General features: G+C 28.9%; 1 protein-coding gene across 2 annotated transcripts in view; it reads left to right on the top strand.

Moving 5' to 3' along the window:
* The window catches only part of LOC129966742 (uncharacterized), a 62,559-nt gene extending 46,236 nt beyond the window's left edge, over nucleotides 1–16,323 (top strand). For both annotated transcript variants that reach the window (XM_056081293.1, XM_056081294.1), the window contains exon 4: nucleotides 15,512–16,323. In XM_056081293.1, coding sequence (XP_055937268.1) covers nucleotides 15,512–15,611 — 100 coding nt within the window. In that variant the 3' untranslated portion in view covers nucleotides 15,612–16,323. The remainder of the gene's footprint in view (nucleotides 1–15,511) is intronic.
* The last annotated feature ends 10,415 nt before the right edge of the window (nucleotides 16,324–26,738 follow it).

A 26,738-nucleotide genomic window follows, 5' to 3' on the forward strand; every position in this document is an offset into this window, starting at 1 on the left:
CAACCGCCCTCAATGATGAGCAGCTCGCTCGTCAAATTTATAGGATTTATTTAGCAAAGTCATATTGTTAAGCTGCGTTTATCATAACAAAAAACTATTGTTGTAAATTTATCAATTTGCATAAAACCATAGAGCCTTTCGACAATAAGCTACATTAATGAAAAAAAATAAACAGGCAAATGAAATTGGCAAAATTGATCTGTTTATTAAAAGTTGAGAAACTTTACCTAAAATGTAATATTGCGGTATACTCAGGAAAGGATGAGTAAGTCTCCATTGTTGATGTATCTAAAGGTATGCCTTATGTGAAATAAAAAAGTGAATAAATTGTTGTATTGGCATAGGCCGGAGGACAAGTACTTCAGTTGTTTTTTTAAATATATAAATAACCTGAAAAAAATACAGAAGAATAAAACAGTTTAAATTCAACAGAAATGTTTCTGAAGATATTTATTTAAATCCAAATACTTGATAATTCAGATGTTACTCTTTACGATCACGTTTTTCTACTGAAATAATATTGTTTAAATTATAAATTTAATTAAAATTGTTCATCAGCCATAGTAAACGAAAAGCTATTAGAAAATTAACACATAATTTTAATATTATCTTATAATAAACGTGATATGAAACATTAAAAATATTTCTGTTTTATCGCGTGTGTGTGTGTGTGTGTGTGTGTGTGTGTGTGTGTGTGTGTGTGTGTGTGTGTGTGTGTGTGTGTGTGTGTGTGTGTGTGTGTGTGTGTGTGTGTGTGTGTGTGTGTGTGTGTGTGTGTGTGTGTGTGTGTGTGTGTGTGTGTGTGTGTGTGTGTGTGTGTGTGTGTGTGTGTGTGTGTGTGTAAATTCAATAAAGAAAAATGATTGCATCATTAAAGAAATCTAAATTTTAATACCAACAAAAGTGAGTTAACATGGTACTAGTAGATATCAGCAAAGAGTAATTGTGCCAAGAAATTATATAAATATATAAATGATTAAATTCTATTAATAATTTAAATATTATTTTCATTGCAATCAAAGTTCATTGCAATGTCATTTGATAAAAGAATAATAATCAAAAAATTATTAAAATAGAAAAAAATATTTTTCTTTTCATGAAGCTTTGTAATTGAAAGTTTACAAAAAAAGCGTTGTTCCACTCTTTGGTGACACCCTGTAATTTACAAGCATTAAAAATTTTTAATAAAATATAAAGTAATAAATTTTAAAGCAAAATAATATTAACTATTGCCACATGTTCTAAACGCATGTTAAATTTTAAGCGAAAGTATTTGCATAACAGTCATGAATAAAATTATAAATTATTCATGAAATCAAATCCAACATTCCCCTAACTCTTCCCTTTTTGACATAATTTTACTTTTCTATCCTTTGATATGTAAATAAGTCAGCTGAAACAAAATCTAAACAAAACTGTTCGAATTTCATTCATACAGTTTTTATTGAAAAGGAATAGCAAAGGAAAGAAAATCAATAACTCCAAAAACCATCCTCCTGTCACAATTATTTATCAAATATTTAAATTAAAACCAGAAACCTTATACTCAAATTCTGTTTCTTTTAATAATATTAAACATTATCGGTAATGTTCTTTCTATTTGCTCACATATGAATAGAGATCTGTTTAACATCATCTGACATTAAAGGTGTCTGTCTATTCTCAGTGTTCCCTGTTTCGGGTAGAAAATTACTTTTTTGGATATTAGATTTTTCAAATCGGAATCGGGCGAGAGAATCTTTATACGAAGTCGAATAAATAATACAATATGCTTTATTTTCTCTTCCCCAGTCACTTTGAGTTTTCTAGAATTATTTTGCTTCTATCTCAAAATCAAATTTATATAAATGTAACACAGAAATATGACTAAACGAAGGATTTCCTTTTGTTGATTAGTACCAGAGATTCGATTTCTTTCGTTTAATTTTCTCAAAACACATGAATTTTTATCGAATAAATTTAACTTTTTAATATGTTTTCGAAACTTTGTATTAAATAGATTTTGTATAGAAAGATGTTTCCTCACTCCAAACATTTAAAATTATTTATTTTGGTGAAATTCGGTAAAGAATTTAAAAGAAATTTAGGATCATTTTAGAATTTAAATGCTACATTTATAGTACAGAAAGATGATATATATTATAATTTCAATGTATAAACTTGGGAAGTTTGAGATTGCCGTTTTGTTAGTCAAACAACCAACTCTAATTTTATGCTTGATTTTCCAAGGTAATAGTAAGTAATTTTAAATAGTAAGTAATTTTTAGTAATTTTAAATCGAATTCAGATGAAAATATGGATCAGGGAAATTGTATGGAAAATATACTGAAATATCTGTTGATTAAATTTATTTAATCTTGATCATTTTGGGCAACTGGAATATTATATAATACGTTCCATTGTTAAAAATGCAAAGGGTAATATATTAAAATTCCATTCGGTTGTAATCAACAAGTAGGTACCCATTCATATCGACAAAAAATACCAATTTGCTGATGGCAAAAAAAAAAAACTACAAAAATAAGATGGCTACTAAGACAACCAATGCAATGAAGCAATCATGAAAATTAACTGCTTAATTAATTTTTCATTTTTTCCGGAAAATTCATAGATAGCTTTTATTTCCACACCTTCATAGATCTTGTTTATTCTTCTTAGTTTATTTGGTATCAGTGAATTACTTCCTTCAGGTCATCAATATTTTACACTGATATACAGGGTCCAGTCACATTAATGTGACAAACTATCAAAATCCAGAATAACCACCCTTTGCATAGCGGACAGCTTCAGATGTGCAGTGTGATAGTCAGTTAGGTTCCTGAAGGTGTTCACTGGGATGTTGAGCCATGCCAACTCCAGTGCCGTGGTCAGCTGCGATAGGTTAAGTGAGTGAGGATCCATGGTGCGAGCAATCCGATCGAGGTGGTTCCATAGATTCTCGATTGGATTAAGCCCGGAGAATTTTCTCGCCAAGGTAGTACTGTAAACTCATTCTGGTGCTCTTCGAGCCACGCACATGCACTACCAGCGTTATCACACACCGAATTGTCCTACTGGTAGATGCTATTATCTTGAAGAAAAACAATTCAGGGGTGAACATGGTCCTGCAATTATAGATGCATACTTGTGTCGATCCACCGTGCCTTCCTCAATGATAAGTGCATCCAGAGAATACCACAAAAACCTTCCCCAGACCATAACGCTCCCTCCTCCAATTTGTACACTTACGGCAATTGTTACAGGCTGTTTGCCTTCAGACATTTCATGCAGTATACGCGAATGTCCATCTGTCTGATGGAGCATAAAACGTGATTCATCGGAAAAAGCCACCTGTATCAACTCAGTGGAAGTTCAGTTGCGGTACCGGTGTGCAAATTCCAGCCTTCGTCACCGATGAACAGCAGTCAGCATATGTGAATTAAAATTAACCAGGCGTCTGCTGCGGAGGCCCATATGCAGCAATGTTCGATGAACCGTTGTTACCGATACTGTTGGTAGCCCTTTGGTCCATCTGGGCGGTCAGTTGCTCAACAATTGCACATCTATTCGCCCGAACGCATATCCGCAGCAGTCATCCTCCCCTGCCATCTATGGCCAGTGGTGCACCACATTTGCCACGTCGCTGATTTTGAATAGTGCCAAAGTAGTTTTGATAGTTTTTAGCACGGTGGTCCACGAACAGTTTACAAAATTAGCCGGAAATGCTTCCACCCTTGGCCCAAAAGTCAATGATCATGGCCATTTAGACGTCGGATAAATCGTCCCATTTCTTCATGACTGCAAGAACTGAAATATTTTCCAAATGCCTACGACACACTTTATATATCCACCAAATTTCTGATAGCACGTGCCTTCTACGATTGGTTATTTAACGTTGACATCAAAAGTAGGCAGTGGTCACATTAATCAGACTGGACTGTGTAATTGAAAAGATACTTCTTTGAATTTTAAGATTATGTAAAATTTATTTTTGCATTAATGTTTTCGGATATTATCGCGGAAAAACATCAATATTTCTCTTAACTTTTAATTAGTCAAAATTCTAACTAAAGTTTTTGAAAAATCGCTCTAAGATGTATACTCTCACTGTATATGTACAAAGTCTGGTAGTATTAGAAAAAAAACGGTCCAGCCTGCAGAGCTCCAACATCAGCACATCAATACAATCGCACATTTATATTCATCACATTATATTGGCGACCAGCTAGTTTTTTGAATTAATGATAGCTAAATTTTCAATTAAATATTTTATGTAACTTGCTTTCTTAATAGTTTATTCAGCAAAATATTTTTAAGCTTCCAATTTCGATAATCATACTATTCTAGAAACCCTGCACTTTTTTGTTCATTGTAATCTGTATTTCCCTACCTTTTTGTCATCTATCCTAAAATTTCAGATTTAATTATAAAAAGAAATTATTGAACATCAACTAACTTTCTTTTTGCTGAAACCAAACATGTTTTTTTTTTATTATGAATGCAGAAAAAATAAAATCGTTCAACACTGAAGTATTATGTGATCTACGTTTTTTTTTATTTATTTATTTTATTTTATTTTATGGTATTTCTTAAAGGAATACTATTTTTGTACGAAGAATCATACATTTATGTGAATCATGACTCAATCCGATAATCCGTTTTAATCCCAAATGTATTTAAATGAACATAAATAATAATTATTTATTTTTATTTCAATCAGCAAATATATTTCTGAAAATATTCCGAAAATTAAATTTTATGCATTCTTTTATATAATATATACGATTGTAATATAACCATATAATAATATTAACCAAACTCAGTAAAATATTCTTGACACTCAAATTTCAAATTTAATAAATATGCTTCAATTTTCTGCAACCAAATCTGGCAGAATTATGAAGATTGTCATTATTTTAGGGCAATCAGGAAACGGTTTTACGCCAATCAGGTTTAAAGAAACTCCGGACTCTGATTGGGTTACTTTATCAAAGTGGTCAGTGAAAATGTCTAAAATGACATGGCGGATTTATAAAATATTAATATTTCAGATTTTCATAACGCTTTTTTTTTTGTCGCAAAAGAGTGAAACAATTTTTACTAGAATTTCAAGAATATTTTATGAAATACAATTCATAGGACCGAGAATTTGTTTTAAAAATTTAAATTCTGTAATTCCTTAGAACAGGTATTAATTTAAGCTAAATTACACATATTACATAAAATATTATTAATTTTTCTTCATTTAGACTATTTTTATTTAAATATATATCTCTATTATTAATGGTGCAGAAATTAGTTTCTGAGCCCAGATTAACGTCTACATCCTACATGCATTAAATAATGTTTGCTTTAAATACCACAGAATCATTATATTTGGTGTAGATATTTTAATAATGACAAATGCCTTTTTCTTGCATTTATTTTTTCTAGAAAATAACCCTTCATATTTATTTATTTATTACAGCCCCGCGTTAAAAATTAAACTTTTCTAGGTTTAATTTACAGTCCAGATTAATTTTCTGGACTCATCTTGAGGTCAGAGTAATGGCAACGCGTTGATAAGAAAAGATAATTTTTTTATGCAAGTATAATGTGCTCGTGCAGGCTAAATTTCATTTTTATTTCCTATGATACATATTGTTAGAAATTAAGCTTAAAATATTTTTAAAAATTTAATTAAAAGTTTAAAATAAATTATAGCGCAAAATAATAGATACAATTGAAAAAAAGAAATTTTTTTTAAAAAAAATTTTGAGATTATTTAAAAAACATTTTAATACTATAGTAATTTTTGGTGTTACCTCTGAAAAGCACTAAAATTTTTTAAATCAATTAAAATTTAAATCTTAATTTAAAATCAAAATTTAAATTTAAAATCTCAAATTAAATCCACTTTATTTCGAAAAATAATTTTTCTTGCAAAGTAAAATTAAGTGGCAATATATGTTTGCTCTTAATGTTAATTCAAATGGGAAAATGTAAAAATGTAGGCTTAAACTTAATTTATTGGTCACAAATATGTTCAAATTTCTTAAATTGGAATCCAAGTGATTTTCAGAAGTCTGATGGCTCAATTAAAAGTGCGAAATCTTCAATGGCTTCCCATTCTATGGCCTTTAATGAAACCTAAAAGGTTTTAGTGACTGCAATGGGAGTTATTTTATTCTAATAAAAGTCACAATGATAAAATTTATTTTATTACATTCATTCGGCATTGTTTGATCCTTACAAGTTTCTAAGTTCATTATAAAAGAATTTTCTAATTTTTGAGGAATAAATTAATTACTTTTATGCTTCTCCGAACTCTTTATTTATATAAAATAATACCTTTTCATCTATTCTTCTTCTTAAAAACCAATTCCTTAAAACGAAGATTGCAGCTGTCAAATATTAGGCTTTAGTTTCTTTTCTTTTTAATTATTTTTTTATGTGAAATGCAGTATTTTATTAAACATTTTTGTAACTAGGCATTTATTGTTTTTCTTTGATAAGAAATAAATATATATTAGCAATTCTCAAAGTTTTAATTAGTACTCCAACATTACCAGTTTTACAGTCCTTTCCAATGAAAATTAATAAACTCAATATAATAATTTACAAAACACTTTTCATATAAGAATATCGGTATATTGTGTATTATTGAATTTACTTAACAGCTAGAGTTTTGCACTCTCAATATATATATTTTCATACATCAAATACATTAAAGTTTGGACGTGTTTCCTTATTTTATGATAAAAAAATAAGAATTCAAGTTTGATTATTTGTTATTTCATAAAGAAAAATAGAATATATATCAGTACCTCTCAATGTTAGTGCCTCTTAGTGTTAGTACCCGAATATTATCAGTTCTAATCAAAACTCCTTTCTAGTTAGAATTTCTAAATTCAAAACAATAATTTTCAAAATACTTTTTATATTATTTAGTGGGATATTTCACTGGTAACATTATTTTGAAAAGACCAAAAAAAATTTTCAAAAAGTTTATTTCTCAAAACTATGATATATTATTTGATAAGAAAAGTAGTTGAAATGTTTGGAAATGTAATGTAATAATTCATTCTAGTGAGACAATAGAGGCGGGCTTACTTTTAACATTACACAATTCAACAATGCATATTTGCACCGCTGATATTTATTAATTTTTTTTCAGATTTAAATTGTTTAAAAAGCATATTTGCATAATCTTTTAATAGAAGAGGAAAATTTCAGTGTTGAAGAATTCAATGAATGTATTTAATATTGATTTTTCTGTTGTTTTCCGTCATTCATTATACTCTGAGATGCATATTCCTGAAACTGCTTACATTACTGCTTACTATTTTTCACTACTTACGATTTCTTTAAAAAAATTTATGCTGTGTATGATCAAATTGAAATTTCCGCAATAATGCAAAACTATGAATATTGTTGCCAATGAATAGAACAAAGTATATATACACTTTCAGAAAATAGTAGTTAGTTTAGTTACATTAACGCCCCGTTTTAAAGCAATACTAAGGCTATTTTGGGACGTACGTCATAATTTTGAACCGCGGTCAGATAACGAGGACGACACCTGAGCTGGCACCTCCTTCTCCATACAACACCATACCAGTGGGGGGGGGACGTTTGGTGTGCACCAGACCCGCTTAACGACGGTTCTTTGGTGTAATTGGGTCTCAAACTTGAAACCCTCCGGTTCCGAAGCCTTCAGAAAATAGTAAAAACAGCACAAAACAGAATAATACATCGAAATATTACAATTTAAAATTTTATTGATTTAAGTTGGTATTAAAGATGTCTGGTAAATATCTATCTGTAAAAGAAAGAGAAATTGAATACAATTAAGGGCACTAAAGAATTTACCTCCTCCCATTTATTTCTTTTGAAGTGAGAGCACAAATTTTAACACTAATGAGATATAAACAAGTTTTTATGATATATATTATAAAATATTTACATTGCATTCGTCAAGCTTTCTTTATAATTAATGATTTCCGTTAATTGACTCATTTTAAAAATGTAAAGAAAAAAGTATTTAAAATAAAGTTAATAAAAGTTATAAAAATGTATATTTGTAAAATAAAACATAAGAATAACATTTGATTTACCGAAAAGTGTGAAGTTTTTTTTGTTTGTTTGTTTTTTTCCTTTTTTCCCGTCCTGATTCCGGTTTTTCCAACATCTACTGTATTAAGAATCGGTGAAACATTTTTTTTAATTTATATTCCTCCTCAAGAAAGAAAAATCTTCGCCTGTTGACGGCAATAGTATGCATAAATTTTTTTATATAAAATATCATTAGGTATACACAAATTTATTCAACATATTTAAACCATTTATCTTTTGAAACCCCAAAATTTTTGTAAAAGTTCTATGTATAGAGATTTTCTATTTATGGAATTCCGATATATGGGAGGTTTCACTATACTTTTAAGTCATTATGATTATAAAAGCGATCTTAAGGATGCTCTCATAACGGTTTAATACTGACATAAAGTAATCCACCAACGAATCACTTATCATAGAAAAGTTAATACCTGGAGAGTATGTTAAGATATCAAGAAGAAAAATGAAATATTAAAATTTTGAAATATTATTTTCTATACTTTAATCTTTTAACATGACAAATGTATCAGTTTTAAAATAAAATTATTTTCGAAATTTAATGTCTCACGCTTCAGCTCTGGGTAACATGAAACGGCTCAGCTTTGCCTGCAGTAATGCAGCTTCCAAGATTTATCTTGGGTTGTTTCCTGCAATCTTGCGTTTTCCGTGACTGATCTGAGTTAGAGGAAGGCCGCGAATGTTTGCCACCAATCAGAGGGGGAACTTCCATTAAGCAAATGTATGTTGGGAAGCTAATAGCCCGAACCGATAGACGAGCGTTTTCGTCTTCCCTTTCGCGGTACGTGTACTTGAACAAAGAAAAAATGAGTGATATTCTATCTAAGAATCGATGTAAGTTTCTTGGAGTGGTATCGGGTGATGTTTACTTTTCCTAGATTCTTTATAGTGTGAAATAGTTTAAGAATATGAGATGAACGCCATAATTAGCCATAATTTAAAAATTAAAGTATTCCCAATTTTTTTTAAAATTCAACAGTTAAAAATTCAAGAAAGCATTTAAAATGAAAGATTAATGAAAAATAAAATATTTAAAATAAAAAATATAAAAGATTATAAAAAAATTAAAAATTGTGTAAGTTTTAATGTCCAACTTTTATCATTTTCGCATAATCGAATTATACAGAGAGAAAAAAATATAATCGCCCGTCGAAAAATCCGATCACACCAATTTTTAGGAATCTCTGTAAATCTGAAAAACAAGTTTTTGGAATTATGTCTATGGTTCGCTCTGTTTATCTGTCTGTGAACACGATTGCTAAAAATCGTGAAATTCCAGAGAATGAAATTTTTTACTAAGGCATCTAAAATATAAATATCTGTCAATTTAGAATTAAATCCGTCAGGTTGTTATTAGTTTAAAATGTTTGTAATTATATCTTTCTCTCTTTGAACACTTTAACTTGAGTAAGAATAGAGATAGATTGAATAACACTTGCTGTTCATACTAATATAAAGATCTGTGTTTAATGTGTGTGCGCACGCGCGCGCGCGCGCGCGCGCGCGTGTGTGTGTGTGTGTGTGTGTGTGTGTGTGTGTGTGTGTGTGTGTGTGTGTGTGTGTGTGTGTGTGTGTGTGTGTGTGTGTGTGTGTGTTGTTGTAAATTTATCAATTTGCATAAAACCATAGAGCCTTTCGATGGTTAGCTACATTTAAAAAAGGAAGAAATAAACAGGTAAATAAAATTAGCAAAATCGGTCTGCTTATTAAAACTTGAGAAACTTTACCTAATATGTTATTTTGCTGTATCCTTTGAAAAGGATGCGTAAGTCTCCATTGTTGATGTATCTAAAGGTATGCTTTATGTGAAATAAAAAAGAGAATAAATTGTTGCATTTTTATAGGCCGGTGGTTGTTTTTTAAATATATAAACAACCAGAAAAAAATTCGGAAGAATTAAACAATTAAATTAAAGAGAAATATTTCTGAAGATATTTATTTAAATTGAAATACTTGATAACTCAGATGTATTATTTTTATTATCACGTTTTTATACTGAAACAATATTGTTAAAATTAATAATTAAATTAAAATTGTTCATTCAGTCATAGCCAACGAACAGCTATTAGAAAATTAACACATAATTTTATTTTTATCTTATAATAAGCGTGATATGTAACATTAAAAATATTTCTGTTTTATCATGTATGTGTGTATGTTCTGAAAAAATAATTTATTTTAAAAACACTGAAAAATCTAATTTTCCCTGTATGCCCACGAATGCATTCATAAAATTATTTTCATAAAGCGGAGAATTTTCCATTAATCACAATTATAATTCACTTCGTGCTTTAAGTTCAAATTTTCATATTAAGAACAGTTTTTAATTCTTTTATGCAAGATTAAGTATAAAATCGATGCATTCTCTATGAAGCAGTCAAAAACAAAAGGAACTCTTTGAAACATTTATATATTCAGGTTTTTACATATTCAAGATGGAATTTTCCCTAATTAGGAAATCCAAACTATAGAAAATTGTTAAATTTGGTATACAGTGGAGCTCATAATGCCAGATCATTGACAAATAGTTGCAGGTACTAGATTTTGAGAGGAATCACAGAAACTAAAGCCCTTCAGAATACAAAGTAACTATGTATTTAGGTTGGCATTTAAATGATAAAAAGAGATTAATTTTAAAAACCCGTTAAAACTGTTAATTTATCCCATATATCAGTATTTCAAAGAAAAAGATTTATTATCTCAAATCCCCTTAAAGACATCTTGGAATAAAATCACCTTTGTATCGATTGTATGCCATTTCAAATAATCCTTATTCCATATTTATTTCTAAGAAGAAAAAAAATTTCTACAATATTCTATGAATAATTTCAGGGATAGATTTGAGATATTTACCAGATCTTTTCAGTTGTGTTAAGCATATTTCGAGAATCATTTAGCGACTAAAAGGAAATAAATAAAATGTCTGATGATTTGTTTCCCGACACCACACCCATTTTCTCAAAGGAACACGCCCATGGATATTATGTGCCAATTTGGCGGAATTCATAAATACAATCTTGGCCTTTTCTGCTCTTACTGGTGCTAAAAAAAACAAATAGATTTTCATGCATTGAGATGTGGTAATGTGGTAAATTTAAACATCATGGAATCGCAAATCGTAATGTTATTTTTACAATAAAATAATAGTTGAACTTGTCATATATATATATATATATATATATATATATATATATATATATATATATATATATATATATATATATATATATATATATATATATATATATATATATATATATATATATATATATATATATATATATATATATATATATATATATAATCACAAAGAGTATTTTACATTATTCTGATGTTTTAAATACAATTCGTATACGAAATAAAATTTTAGTTCATGAAAGATACGATTATTTCTAAATTGAAATTTTGTTTAAATATCAATCTAAAAAAATTCATCTTTACTAAAGTTAAAATAAACATTGTTAATCTATATATTTAAAATTTTTGACAAAAAATAAACATAGAATCAACCTCCGCAACTAACCAATGGCCGGATTTCACTTGTTTTTAGAATCTATGTACTTCAAAAATTGCTTCCCTCCTTCCTCCTTTTTTCGGGAGATATAGGACAAATAAACAAATTCATTGTACCTTCTGTTTGAGGGGGTGGGGAGGTAAGCCATGATAGAGTCCAACAGCTAAAATCTCTCGACCCATACGTTATCAAAGATTGCCTTTAATGTGTCATCTTCCATTTTAAAAAGAAATATTGAAAAATAAAACTTTATACCACAGCTTCCAGACTTAACAACTGGTCCGATATCGCCAATTTATTTCGCCATTTTGTGAGCATAGTTAACAAATGAGAATCGCCATATTTATTACCCAAGGTCATTTCATTAGGTGTGATAAGATGTATTCCACCAATGTTGGTTGATGCTGCTAAATTAATGTTATTAATACAGTGCATGAGTAGCTGGTCACTGTAGGATACTAGCTTGGCTTTAAAACCAATGGCTGGAGAGTCAACGAATATATCGTCGGTATGGTACGTGGAATGACAAAATCGGAAGAAAAGAAAGACTAATTAAGGAATTCTTTTTGCTTTAAAATATCATCTTTCTACGAAAAATTATTAATATCAATATATGTGAAATATATATATTGTTTATAAGTGATAAATGTACCGGAATAGCCTGGTTGGTAGGGCGTTGTATTCGCGTCCCTTAGGTTACGATTTCGAACCCCGCCGGCCGAAGACTGTCCATGTGGTGCCTGGCGCACGTATAAATCTGTCGTGGTCACAAAGTCCTCCATGCTGAGTGTAATACCATTGGGGGTACTGGATCAGGAGTGATCGTTCTCTGATTCATGTCTAAATTACTATCTGTGCATGAGTGAATGAAAAGGGTTGGGTAAAAAGGGTTATGAAGTGTATGTTGCTAAGTCGTACTCTTGGTCCTAGATTGCACTACTGAAAAAACAGGAGACGCACCCTTGACTTAAAATCACTGATTTCTAAAGTCAGTGGGACAAGTGCCATTGGAAACAACAACAACATAAGTGATAAATAAACATAATTTTTTGTGGCAGAAATGATATTTTAAAGCATCAAAAATGTATGAATTCAGGAGGTATCCCCTTCTTCTTTTTCTTCCTCTTCTGACCGTCGATTTTTGAAGTATGCTGGAAACATAACGATGCAAAACAATAGTGTTAATGAATTCATATTATCAATATAATATTACTTGTATTACTCCTCTTTAAGTTCCCATCTTATACATTTCCTCCCTAATTTTCATTGGTAGTTCAATTTAAGTGCGAATTGGGGTAAGTGGTTTCCAATTCGTAAAAGAGCAATTTTACTCCAATATACATCCCTCTTTCTATTGCCCCTGTAAGTATATAAAGATGGAATAATGCGGCATATTATATTTTTAGCAAATAAAATATATAATCTGATGAATATGTATATGATATTTCCCACATATCGAAATTTTTTTCAGTAATTTTGGAATTTTTATTGATAAAAACTAATTTGTGTATATATTATGAAACTTCTATATATCGAGGAAAAATTTTCACGCGCGAAAAGTTAGGCCGGTCCATTGTAGTTAAAAAAAAGTCTAAAGATTTCATAAAAAAGGCCACTTTTACAGGAACAGAAATTCACCGATGATTAAAAGTTTATTCATAAAAGAGCAATTAACATTTTCTGTTGAGTTACCTGTTATTCTTAGTTTGTGTTTCAGAAATTCTTTCCCTAAATTATAAACTCATTTTTACACGTGAATGAGAACTTTATTGTTGCTGATTGCTCCAGAAATAAAGTTATAATGGACGATTACTTTGATCAAACTCAAAGATATTGATGATGAAGAGGTATTCATCTAGAACGCAAGCCATGAAAGGATATCAAATTATCCAACTTGGCTTGAGTTTTATTCCTATTGTTCTTAAAAAAAGTTTCCTCCCTGAATAAAAGGGAACAATGTTTTAAATTAGCATCAGCAGGAGATTGTACTCTAAAAGATATTAGGAACTAATTTTTCAAAAATAAATAAATATTTAGTTTTGCTTTTTGTGAAAATAAATTTTTCAGTGCATTGTAAATAAATAAATATATGGCATACATATGTGTATGCTTTTTAAATATTATTTGGCAACATAATTTTTTAAAGTCTTTTTAACACTAAAAGGATTGACTAAACTCAAATATTTTTAAAAGAGAATAAATATTTGTATAACTTAATGGAATTTTTTTTTCAATATTTCTCATATTCAATCTATAGAACGATTGTATTTAATAGAACGATTGTAAGGTGCGGCACAAAAACTCGGACAAAGTTATTACATCATTGAATAGAAGTTAATTAATTTTGTTTTTATTTTTCTTCATTTCTTTTTATCTGCCACTTCAATTATAACATATTTTATAATGTATTTTTTTAGTTTACGTATTGTTTCTTGACATTTTTCACAATGCCAAGCAAACGATATGCTATTTAAGCAAGGAAAGCGAACAGTATGAATCGTTCATTTGCTGAATGTGCCACGGCAAACAGTGTCTGATGTATCATCAGTTTCAAAGAGCTTGGCAATGATGGTCAAAGTCCAGGAAGTGAATAAAAACGTATGGTGAACACTTTCATTACACGCCGTAAGGTTATCAAAAAGCGAGTTCAATGAAATTCGTTGATTTCCATGAGAAGGATCGCTCGTGAACTTGGAATAAGGGACCGATCAGTGCAACGAATGGCAAAATCAGAGCTTGGACTAAAGCCTTAAAAGATCCAAAAAATTCAGTTTCTCACTGAAGAAAACAAACTCGTGCAGTACCAAAGACGATGATAACTTTTGAAACGGGCCGCAAGTCAGATTAGATTTATTTTAATTAATGAGAAGCTCTCTCACGACAGAAGCTCATAACTCCTAGAACTATAGGATTTAGTCTGTAGACACTCCAGGCACTTCAGCAATTGTTGAACATCGCAAATATCCAAATTCGGTCTTGGTCTAGGACGGAATTTGCGCAAGCTGCAAAACATCTCTGTTGTTTTTGTGGATGAGGGCGTTAAAATAAATCAAAAAGTGTATCTGCGAGACATTTTAGAAGCTATTGTATTTCCGTGGGCCAAAACTCACTTCTGCAATGTAAAATGGGAGTTTCAATAAGACTTCACACCAGCTCACAAGGCTAAAAAGACAGAAGAGTGGTGCATGGCTTATTTTCCGGACGTGATATCATCTGGAGAATGGGCACAATACTCGCCGAATCTCAATCCCATGACTACAGTGTATGGTCCATTTTGGAGTCTAGAGCTTGCACTAAACGACATAAAAGTTTGAACTCTCTAAAGCAATCGCTTCGGCGGGAATGGGATAGATTAAAGGTAGGTGACTTGCGGTCCATTGCTGAAAATTTCGATAAACGTTTGCGCCTCTGCATCATTGTAAAAGGATGACAATATGAAACAAATTAAATTTATTTATTAGTAAAAGTCTACTCTTATTATTATTTGTTACATTTTGTTAATTTATTTATTTTTAATCAAGTTACATTAAAAATGGTTTGCCCGGGTTTTTTTGTCGGACCCTGTATAAAGGTACTTATGGGGCAATTATTTAAATCTATTAATATTTTTTAATTTAAATTAACGTCTTGGTTGTCAATATTATTTTACTCATTAAGATCTGCTGACCGTAAGTATTAAATATCAATAAATATCATATGGAACTGAAAAGAAAAGACATTATCAACTTGTGAAGATAATTTTCGTTAAAAGCAGTCATTCGGACGTGAGTATATTCGTATGAATAAATTTTTGAAGCTCAATTTATTGCATTATTAAATAAATTCTATTTCATTTATATTCAGCAACCTAAATCATTTTTACTACATTTTTTAGCTATTCTAAATTTCCTCCATGTTTTTTTTCAGGTCACTCAGAAGAGCAAAAAACCTTCCTCCGTTAGCTAGTGCTGAAACACTGACTCCCTCTCTGATATCCAGCTACGGAAGCATAGACAGTGTGGTTTAATAGACAATTATCGGCACTGAGTTTCGAACGCACACTGGTTTCTTCGCTCAGCACTTGAAATGCGTTTCCTGCTTCGTCAAAACAGGAAAGCACCTTCTAAGTGTTCATCACCTTCAAAAGTGTTGCCAATTTCGTTTCTAACTTCTCTGAAATACTTTCCAGAGGAAGTTTAGAGGATCATCCCACCGTTACAGTTACAGTTCTTGAAAGTCGTGTCAAACAGCTGCATTTGAAAAGTGTAATGACAGCTGTTTGATGAAATGATTGCTATCATACAAAATTGGGGAAAGTGTTTATTGAATTGCATGAAATTCTGAGTGATTATTTACGTAAGCAAGTGCCAAAATTAGGGAAAAAAATTAGGGATTTTTATAATTTTGCAATGAAAATGAGAGGGAAAGAAGTGGAACTTTTTAATAAATTACAGTTCTCAGAGAAATGCATAGTTCTCTAACGAAAATTTAGAAAATATACTCATAAGGTATTATTCTCAACAACCAGTTTCAATCAGTCATAGAAGGCTTATTAGAAATAATTATATGTGTTTTATGAAAAATTTCTCTCTCAGTATGTAAAAATAATTGTAATGAAATCTCCGCAGTTTTATGGTAAGTTTTATCTTTGGAGAGCACATCTTGGTTCAGTGATTCATTGATTCATCGAAGTGTGTAGACTCTTGATTCTTGGTGACATAATTAAATATTATTTATACCAGTTATTTAATAAATCATTTGCAAACAAATTTTATGAATTTCTATTTATTTACAAGATTATCACCTACCACTGATATCAAATTTAAAGCAGATAATATTAATCAGTGACTTTTTTTTTTACTTAAAAATCGCGTTTTTCCATTTTTAGAACAATAAAAGCATGTGAAACTAATTGGATTTAATCTTTACCTACAAAATTTTTATCTTGAATCTATCTGAAGCTGCATAAATTTAACGTTAACTTACCTTTCATAAACAATAAACTAATTAAATGCTTATAATAATTTTCCCATATTGTATTCTCCACTTGTATTCTTCGTAAAGCAATTACTTTAATTAGCAACAAAGTAAGTAGTTGCGACATCTCCACTATATTTATTGATATTTTGACTGCCAAGCAATGTGCTAAAATGTTGTTACCATTTTGTTGGTCATTTTGTGCTAATAGAATCTCTATATTGTTTTTAAAAAAAAACTACATTAAATGTATTTTAAGAATGATGTATCAATGCAGTTCAAAGCCCCCGTAGAGGCGCCATTAGAGCACTAAAAAGAGAAAAACAATTTTAATTTACCTGGTTGCTTTTTTAAAATGATCAAATATTAGTATGCCGAAAATGACGCCATTCAAATATTACAAATTTTTTTCTCGTCTGTATAATACTTTTAACCATCTGTTTCATCTACTAAACATATTATATATCAAAAGTATTGCATTTATTTATATGCTCAGTGCTTTGGGAATTTACGAAAACAAAACGAAGAAAAAATCATTAATACAACCATAATATTTTCAAAAAATATAAGATTTTCAAACAGAGTTTTACGTAACTCACCAACTAAGGACTTATAAATATTTATTTAGACGCAACCTTTTCAAATTAGCACAAATACTTTTTACACGAAATGTATATTATTTAAATTTATGATATTGTACTATAATTGTTATAATAATATAATGTTCATTACTTTAGTAATAAAAGGTAAACATACAATACCAACAAAAATCTTGGAATGCGGCAGTAAAATGGCTAACTTACAAATTGTCGAGGATGTCCAGTTGGAGGGTTAATCACTGTTTATAAAATTATATATTACAGTCTTTACTCTTAAGCAGTTAAAAAATAGGGCTATTTTAAAATATTATCATTGTAGATTACTATTTCAAATATTCTACTATACTATTAAATATATAATTATATTTTCTATTATAAAAAAACTTTATTTTTTACCATTTATTTCTTTTTGATGTTTCGTTATACACAGCAACTGCTAAAATTCGAAAATATTCCACTTCGCCAAGAACAACCTCTTGGAGTGATAATTATTAACAGCAAATTATTACAATTGCTCAAGTGCAATTGCAAAATTGAGCCATATCTGTTTGCAATATTTTGATTCATCGTATAAAATTTAAATTATATGCTGTACAAATTCTCAAAGGAAAATGTTTTCTTTTAACACAATAATTGCTGCAATTTAATTATGTTATCTCAAAGAAGATACCCATTTTGTGAATTAATCATTATTAGCACGCTATTTACCAATGCTCAATAACTGACAAAATACAAATATAAGAAAAATCTGTGTCGGCCTTTTATATCAGAAATTCACCAGATAAATCGAGTAATAAGTTTTAAAGAAATCGCGAATACATATCCATCAATAAAACTTTGAAAAGCAGAACAAATCCGAACTTCCTACTGGGCAAAGTACGAGACATTTATTAGAATATCACCTGTCTTTCACTCGTCTTACTGTACGAGCATTCATCACTTTTAAATGACTTTTCGTTGCTTAGTGACACATACACAGTTACAGTTACAGAAGATGAAACGGTATTTTTAGAAAAGCACAGCGGCAGATGTACTTCTGCTCCAGTGCAGAGGGGGAAAAAGTTATCCAATCAATGCAACGGAGCGGCTGGATGCGCTCGAGGTAAAATTAAATGAGCTTTGGATTTTGGCAGTAATTAATTAAGACTACTTGCGACTTCGACGTGCTTAGAAAAAGAATGATTATTAATTTATTTGGATGATAAACACAAGAAAGAGACCGTATTATTAAATAGTATCGAGCATATTCTTAGTTAAGAAATGAAACTAAATGGATAAGCATACTTAAACGAAAAATTAATCAGATATTTACGTTTTAAAAAATTGTAACAAAGAAATAATCATCAATCAAAGAATAGTTTTTTCTCATAAATAGCTTTTTGCAATCAATAATGTGGTGTCTATTAGTAATGCAAATAAAAATCTAATTTCTTAAAAAAGTATGCAAACCGAATATTCTAAGAAATACTAGAGTTTTGGATAAACCTGAGCAAATATAGACCGAAGAATCTTTAAATATGTTTAATTTGTATTTTAACATCTGTCAAATTAAAAAAAAATTGATAATTGTGAAGAAGAGAAAGAAATAAAACTTTTGTAATTAAAACAACGTCAATTTTGGTACACATTTTTGAAAATGTTTACAGCATTGATTATCATAATTTTACAACTCTACCTGGTATGTGATCTTTCTAGACATCATAGATATTAAAACCAATGAATTTACATTTTTCACTATGCATTATTTATCTATCATCTCACATGAAAAATCATTTTTGTTGGTTTATTTTGGAATTCCTGATGAATTCTGGATATTGTTTTAAAATTTAAAGTCTAATTGTAAAAAAATACATAATAATGTTTTAATGAATTTGTCAGAATTGTTACATATCTAATTTTAAACTAAGATATAGATTCGAACTTCATGGTAAATTCAATTACTTATGCAATTTTAAGAAACAAATGTATCATTTAAATCTAAGATTATTTCCAAATACGAGCTATGTCAGTAATGTAATGATTATTAAATGTGACAAAATTCCGCATTTTTCTTTTAACTCTTAAATGCTTTGTGTTTGTTATTATCTAATTTGATGATACTTTTTATTTCAGAAATTTGTTGTATTATTGATTCCATTAAGAATCCATAAAAAACTTGAAATATTTGGGAATTATGTGCAATTTTCGCATCGAATTATAGCATTTTTAAATAATTTAATAGCAACTTATAAGTTTGAAAAGCGATAATTCGATATCTATATCAAGAATTGACACGACGTCAAGGGATTAAAGTATCATTTATTTTAAGATTAAAAAAAGACTGCTTTTGAAAAGAGCAAAAAAAAAAAAAAAAAAAATCACCAAAAGTTGAAATAATAAAGACGGTTATAAAGAGGTTTTTTTTAAAGGAAGAAAATGGTTTAGAGATAAAAATTTCAGATTGGTAAAACTAAATTGCATCGTCTAAGATGTAAAAAAAAATCTAATTTCGTTTTAAAGATTAAAGGCCAAAGGCAAAATAAAAAAAAATCATTGTAATTCTATAATCCTGAAATAAAAAAAACAATGCATTTATCTAAATAAATAGAAATTTATCGCTTGAAATCATGCCAATCAATCAAACGATAATTTCCAACTCAGTTGGGTTAAGAAAAAGATATTCTGGTGTTCTAGAATTTATTTAAAAGAAAATAAATAACGACTTAAATTCTAAATAACTTTAAACTTACTGATTTATGCTAAAAAGCTTTTATATTCGGGGTTGAAACAGTTCACTGCATTCTGTATATGTGCAGGAATTTCAGGAATATTTGAAATTCATATAGAATCATTCATAGAGATTTAATTAAATTATTTATTAAAAAGTATATTTACAAATGTTATTTGTCTATAAAATGAACAAAATTTCAAATGTTTTCTTGGCATCGTTCACATGGTTAGAATAGTCTTCAGTAATGATATATAAAAAATAGAATTGTTTAGTTCCCGTGGAAAATAAAAAAAATAAAGAAGATTCAAACATTGTATCATAATATTATTTTAAGCTCAATTATCTATTTTTATTTTATCTTAAAATTTATTTTCAGTTATATAGCAGCCACAATGTGCCCATAAAAACAATATATTTGAATTAGTATCAAAATATGTTAACAGTAACTAATAAAGAACGTTATAAAATGTACTTAAAAATATTTTTAAAAAAATTGTTTAAAAATTTAGTTTAATTAAAAAATTACAAAAATAAAATTAGTCTCGCTGAAAAATTTATTTTATTGTAAAAGTGTTATAATATAGTGTTTGATCAATAATATATATTTGTTCAATATATAGTACTCATTGTTTTTGCCATTAATATGATTCTAAGAATTGTGAAATAATTCTAAAAGTGCATTTTACTGACAACGATATTTCATTATATGGGATGAAAAAATTAAAATGCTTTTAAAGAAAACTCTTTCATTATAAGCTGTTGTTTAAATACTTTACAACAATTTACACCTGAGGGCCTTTTTTTTCTTTTACTTAGAAACTTAGAACTATTTCAAGAACAAGTTGTTTAAAAAATGTTTTTAAAAAATTATGGAAGCAAAGTACAAAAATAATGTTGATATTGCTGAAACGTTTTTTTTTAAAGTTATATAATATACTTTCTGATCCATAATAAATGTTTTTCAATATTTAGTACTCAATGTTTTTGCCATTGATATGATTCTAAGAATTATAAATTAATTCTAAAAATGCATTTTACTGGAAAATGATATTTTATTAAATGGAAAAAAAAATTGTTTTAAGAAAAATTCTTTTATTATAAGCTGATGTTTAAGTACTTTGTAACAATTTAAAATTGAAGGCTTTTTTTTATTTTTAATTTATTTATTGCTTACAAAACTTAGAATTTATTTCTAGAGTAAGCTTTAGTTATTGAAATTCTTCAATCTCAATTTTAGCGTAATCCGGATCATTTTTTTAAAGAAGAAGAAGACATCTGCTGACGACAATAATTGCAATGCCAGAAACAGTTTCTGAAAAACAAAAATGTTTTTCTTTTCCATTTCTCCAGCTTATCCGAAGGAGTAGAAAATATTTTGTTGCAGGTATATCTGTTTCAATTTTCTTCATATCTTTTTCTTACTTTTCCCAGATTTCTTAGCAGTTTGGAAAAGAAACACATTTCCATTCGAATCGATAGGGTAAGGTATCGAACTTTCGAATCATTTTCTGAGTTTTCGGAACATATTGTGAGTGTAGTAACATTGTTTTGGGGGAGGGTTCAATCTCTCAAAGGTGAATTACCTTCACGGTGGTTGTGTTGCCATCGCAACCTCACACAAACATTGCTCCTCGTTCAATAATCTTTCATAGGTTGCATCTGCTGTTTTTTTTTTTGTTTTTTTTTTTGTTATTTTGTTTTATTCACGTAAAACACTTCCTTCCTTGTCGTCTTGATCACACTTGCAGACGATTCACGAGAGTCGGTTGCCAGTACCGTGTTGCGAATGCTTGCACGTTCTTGTAATTCTTTCCATTCGTGAGCTGAGGTAGAATATAGGGTAGGACAGGAGCAGTTATTTGTGCAGCGACGTGATAATTTAGAGGAAGAAAGAGACTTGGATCGTAGTTCTAAACTTTCTGTTTCTTAACATGTCTTTCGTAAAGGCCGTTAGAAAAAAAAAAGTGTACATCTCCATATAACTTTGATTGCTTTATTTGAAACACTATTCCAGAATTTTTCTATCTTTGGACAAACTTGGTTTTTTCCTTCTACCCAAATTTAGAAAAATCATTTCATTTTTTTTTTATAGAATAAAGGAAAACCTTTTGTATCTGAGCCTGAGATTTTTTGAAAATAAAAATATAATTTTTTTCATAAAACACTTTTGGAAAGATCAAGTAGATGAAAATTTGCATTCAGTGATTATTTTAACAATTTTTTGTCTTTTGATTTTAAATTATAATCTGAGATAAAAATAATTTAGAAATTAAAAGGACGCTGTTGGAGTACTTGATTTTTTTTCCTTCCAAACTTATGAAAATTATTTTAGTTTTTCTCTTTTATAGAACAAAGAAACGCCTTTTGCCTTTGAGCTTGAGGCATTTTTTTTTTAAATAAAAATATATTTTTTTTTATAAAATATTTTTAGAAAACCTTTCAGATAAAAATATGCGTTCATTAATTATTTTATTAATTTTTTATCATCTCATTTTAAATTATAATTAAGGATAAAAAAAATCTAGAAATGAAAAATATGCTATAAGAAGCTACTGTTTTAAAATCTTCGCTGATATGTTGAAACTGCTTATTAAATCATAAGTGTAAGAAAGATTATTTTATTATTCGCAACATAATGATTTGGCAACTGTATAACTAATAGCATAAGAGGTTGCAGAATATTATTTCTAAATTGTCAGGCATTCAGAACATCAAATAACCTTATGGTGTTTTCTTCAGAATATCGAATAAAAAAAATATATTATGTTAATAGGAAATAGCATATTTTATCTTTTTATTCTTTTTGTTTTTGCTTATTTGTTTTGTTCTTTATGGGAAAGGATAATTCATTAAGTAAATATATATAAAGAGAGGTCTTCTAGATCACTCCTGAATTTTTATCATTTGATTTGAATATTATTGATGATAAAATTAAATTTGGAAACAGCTGATATTTTTTTCACATGTTAGTTGAAACGAGCCTGACAGAAAGACATAGGAAATAGCATTAGAAAATTTATTATATCAACTGATGTGATAACTGAACGAAAGAAAACGTGTTAAATCGCAAATCTAATTATTCTATTTCTTTCTATATTTTTTTCATAAAGATTTTATTTATATATTTTTTTATTTCTTATTTATTTTTCATCTGATTTTTAAAATAATTATTGCAAATAGAGATATACTTGATGGTTATGAAATATTTGCCCATATACCTACATTATTCGTATTTCGAAAATAGGACATTTAGCTAAGAAAAATTCTTTGGATTTCTTATGGAACTTTTATTTTAAATTTTCCAGAATGCTTAGTTTATGTATTATTTTAAAAACGAGATACCAAATTCACTTAAACCGTGAAAGAAAAACAACCCATCAATTTTCTCGTAAACTTTATACAATATGGATCTCTTCCATTAAATAGTGGAACAAATTTTGTTGCAGATTTACAATTTTCGTCTCAAAAATCACCTACTATTAAATTTCATTTTATTAGATTTTGCGTTTTTTAATTATGTCATTCACAGAGAGACAGATATAGTCCCCCCCCCGAAAAAAAATTATTGCATCACATTCAAAGAAATTTAAAAACGTGGATATTCATCAAACCTCATAACCTAACTTTTTGAAGAATGCAATACTTTATCTATATTTACTCCCATTTACGATGAAGTAAAAGAGTGTGAATTATCACTCTAAAACTTTCTCGCATATTCTATAATATATTATTTTTTTTTGCCCTCTGCTGTGGAAAATTGATGATTATAAGTAAAGCTTTAATGCCACTAATATTCAGTTTGTATTTACAGAGCTCTGTATATGAGCTTTATATGCTTCATAATTTAGTAAAAGCAAATATACATTTTGGCGTAGATTTCTTTCAAACGATCAAAACTAAAATTTAACAAAAAAAGTATAATTGTAGTAACAAGGCAGCATTTCATTTCCATAAGTTCATTGCGATTTTGAAATAAGCTTTTAAATTCACACGAAGAACAGACCGACAGACAGACAACCCTGTATAGATTCGGCTCAAAATTTGATATAGATCTATGCTTTAAATACTAAATATGTCTGTTAAATTTTATCCATTTAACTCTTTATGTCTTCTGGTTACCCAATTCACATGTATTCGGGTAACCATATAGACAAATTTCCTCTAAATAAATTCCGTTCTTGATAGAAATCTGCAAATATGGCATTAAAAATGACATACCACATTTCATCCATCTAGCTCAAAGCATTTATGTATGATCGCATTCATAGATTGACAGAGTGACAGATACATGTAACTCCAAAAAACGTATTTTTCGGTCCCAGGAGGTCTGAAGCGAGGAGATGTATCAAAATTTCAACGTTGAATTTTTTGGCGATTTCAATATTTCTCTTTGTATTCTTCGTTTACGAGAAAATAAAAAAAATGAAATGTATTACAAATTTTACTACTGAAAAAGATCCAAAAGAAGATAAGCAAGTTATGATTTTTCAGCCCATCGGTTAAATACAAAATTTGACGCTACTTTCATAACCGGATTGATCCAGAAATATCAAATACACCATTCCGAAGCCCCACAAACGTTAATGTTCGTGTAGATATGTATGGCTTCCGAAGGCTCAAAAAGGAGATAAATGTTGTAAACCATTTAATTATAGCAAGAGAATTCAAGCATTCAATACATATAGATAAAGCTCAATGTTATTTTTAACGTCAATCCAGGTACCAAAAGAAAAACAAGAGAAATACAAAATGTTTTGTGATTATAAATATAGGAAATGTTGGTGTAAAATAAAAGATATCAATATGCTAATAGATATTTATTACATCAGCTTCAAATTAATCTCCTTTATTAATCTATTTTCTTAACCTCAAAATATACTTTAATGCCATTTTCATGTGGATCAAAAATTCGTGAATAATAATGGCACTGTAAAATGATGCGATGTCGTGATGTGAAATACATGAAGTAGTTCGCCAGAACTCGTTTTCAAAATAGAAACGTGTTAATTATTATCTCTAATAGTAAAGAACAATCACTTAACACCATTTCTTTGATTAATCAATATATTGATAATTAGATGAAGTGTATATTCGTCAAGAAATGCCAGACGCGAGATTCTTTTTTTACGAATCCTTTGTCTTTCTTTAGAACTTTAAAACGCTAAAAAAACTCTTAAACGTCAGATTCTTTATATTCCCTATTAGGAAGATCCCATTAATTGAAACAGTTCTATAAGTGGAATGCTGATATGTGGTAGGCGTTCATGGACTCCTGTAGTGCGTGCGTGTTTTTGAGAATGATGAAAAAACCGTCTGTCAAAAAAAGTGTGTGTGTGTGTGTCAACACTTCCGTCTTCGAGATTTGGCAATTCAAATTAATTCAATAAGTATTGAAAATATCTCATTTATAGTTCATTATTCTATCACGGCCATCTTTCATCACAGTAAAGATAATGAGCTATTTGATAATGATTTTTGCTTTTAGAACTTATATTTTTATGATAATTCATTTCTAATTCTTCTGATTCAGTTTATTTCATAGAATTTCTGAACAATCAGTTAAGTTTTTCAAAATACCAGCCACTTTCTTGTAGACTAAAGGAAAATTTGATAAACAAAAAATATCTTTTAATCTAGTTTACTTGTATCAAATTCGATTTTTTTTATTCCTTACAGTCAGTTTAATATTGATATAAAAGATGAAACTCATTCCAGTTCTAAAAATTTCGAGAGAAATTTAAGATATCGATATGTTAAAATTAAAGAAGGAGAAAAACCATAACAATTTTGTAGAATCTGAAAATAAAAGTTTAAAAGTAAATACACACTACTCTTTTAATCGCAAATAAATTATACAATAATATACAGACTACTGGATCTGTTTTCCCCATACTATTTACACCACCGCGCACCTCGAAAAGGCTTTTTTTCCACATTTAATTAAATAAAAATTAAACGATTTTATACAATTTTTTTCTTTAGTAAAATCAGAAAATATTACTGCTTATAAGTTATATTTATATCGTTTCAATATTCAAAGAATATATTTTCAATAATTCCAATTTAATTGCCTTGGATTTTGGTAATTCTTTAAAATATTTTTTGTGTAATTTTCAATAATAACTTTCATTGTTGCACTAAAATTCAAACCATTTTATTCAATCATCAAAATTTATTCTCATTTTTTTATTGTTTAAAGATAAGAAAAAAGATACTATATGCACAGTTTGCATGAAATTAGAGTATAGCGAAAGGGAATATTAAATTAAGAACTGGATAAACCGTATAGTTATGGATTTAATGACTCATTAATATCATGGTACTTAACTCCATTATGAAGGCCATGTACAAAATAAACAGAGCAGGTGTAAGGTTATTAAATTAACAAGACTTTATGTCCATCACAAATCGAGGCTTAAAAATTGATGAGGTACTTTTGAGCAAATTATGTATAAGCGATTTATTTAAAATTCAACATTACCATTATTCCCAGTGGAGCAGTTGGTCGCCATAAGCAATTGCTTGTCTAATGAAACTATATCAGAAAAAAGACTGTCTGAAATAGGCAATCTTGTTACAACTGAAGCCTTTTGGAATTTCGCTATTCCAATAAATGTGAAGAAAACTCTAATTATTCAAAGCCAACTATTAAGAACTAGTTGCCTTTAGCGACCAGCTGGTTCGCCGTTGATATTGGCTATATTTAATATCGAAAGTTATCTCGTTTAGATTTTGTTTCATGTCCATAATTCCGTTAAATTGTCAGACAACAATGCCGTGTTATATAATTGCCTTACTTAAGTTCTATTGATTGTTATATAAATTTTCTAATGGTGTCCAGTCCTATAGCATCATAACGTTATTACAA

The sequence above is a fragment of the Argiope bruennichi genome, chromosome 4, assembly GCF_947563725.1.
Source record: "Argiope bruennichi chromosome 4, qqArgBrue1.1, whole genome shotgun sequence".
Lineage (NCBI taxonomy): Eukaryota > Metazoa > Arthropoda > Arachnida > Araneae > Araneidae > Argiope > Argiope bruennichi.